Here is a 695-nt window from a genome sequence, read left to right on the forward strand (position 1 = left end):
TTTTGTATATCACTATTTCCCCTGTTGGATTATACTCATTTACGTTGATTCCTTATTCAGTTCCAGGAGATTATTTTGCCCATTTGGATGGCACTGGCCAGAGAATTGATTTGGATCAGCGACCCGAGCTCACTAAGGGTAGTGTGGATTTTGTTGCTCCAACCGAGTATATGGTTCGGCCACCTATGCCTCCACTATACTTTTTCCTTATCGATGTTTCTATATCTGCTGTTAGAAGTGGGATGTTAGAGGTAAACATTTCTATACAATTGTTACTATTATTATTATTAGTTTTATTTTCTTCATCTTCTCCTTCTCTTTGTATATTCTCTCTTAAGAATTGTTTTTTCCAAACTAAAAAAATGACCATAGTATGAAATGAAAGGTGGCTTTTAGGTTGATGTGGAAGTTTCTTTGGTGAAAACTTATTGCTGAATATATTGCCGTCCTAACTGGTATTCATACCTTTATTATAACCAACTGAAATGTAAACCAATAACAATTAACGGTCAGTTAACTGTTTAAAAACTAACCAACAACCTAACGACCTACTAACAAGCAACTCATGGTCCTAGAACTCATACTACATCCTTTTTATATTCTATTTTGGTTAATCAAAATTAATGCTTTCAAGGCGCACTCAGGTGATTTGCCTATGGCAAAGGACTGGGAAGTGCATGCCTTTGATTGATATC

The 695-nt window shown here is 35.5% G+C and overlaps 1 protein-coding gene across 1 annotated transcript in view; it reads left to right on the forward strand.

The window, feature by feature from the left end:
* Positions 1 to 695, forward strand: part of LOC111779795 (protein transport protein Sec24-like At3g07100) — a 14,720-nt gene that overhangs the window by 2,897 nt on the left and 11,128 nt on the right. The window contains exon 4 of the mRNA XM_023659947.1: positions 61 to 251. Coding sequence (XP_023515715.1) covers positions 61 to 251 — 191 coding nt within the window. The remainder of the gene's footprint in view (positions 1 to 60; positions 252 to 695) is intronic.

The sequence above is a fragment of the Cucurbita pepo genome, chromosome LG18 (genome assembly GCF_002806865.2).
Source record: "Cucurbita pepo subsp. pepo cultivar mu-cu-16 chromosome LG18, ASM280686v2, whole genome shotgun sequence".
In the NCBI taxonomy this organism is placed as follows: domain Eukaryota; kingdom Viridiplantae; phylum Streptophyta; class Magnoliopsida; order Cucurbitales; family Cucurbitaceae; genus Cucurbita; species Cucurbita pepo.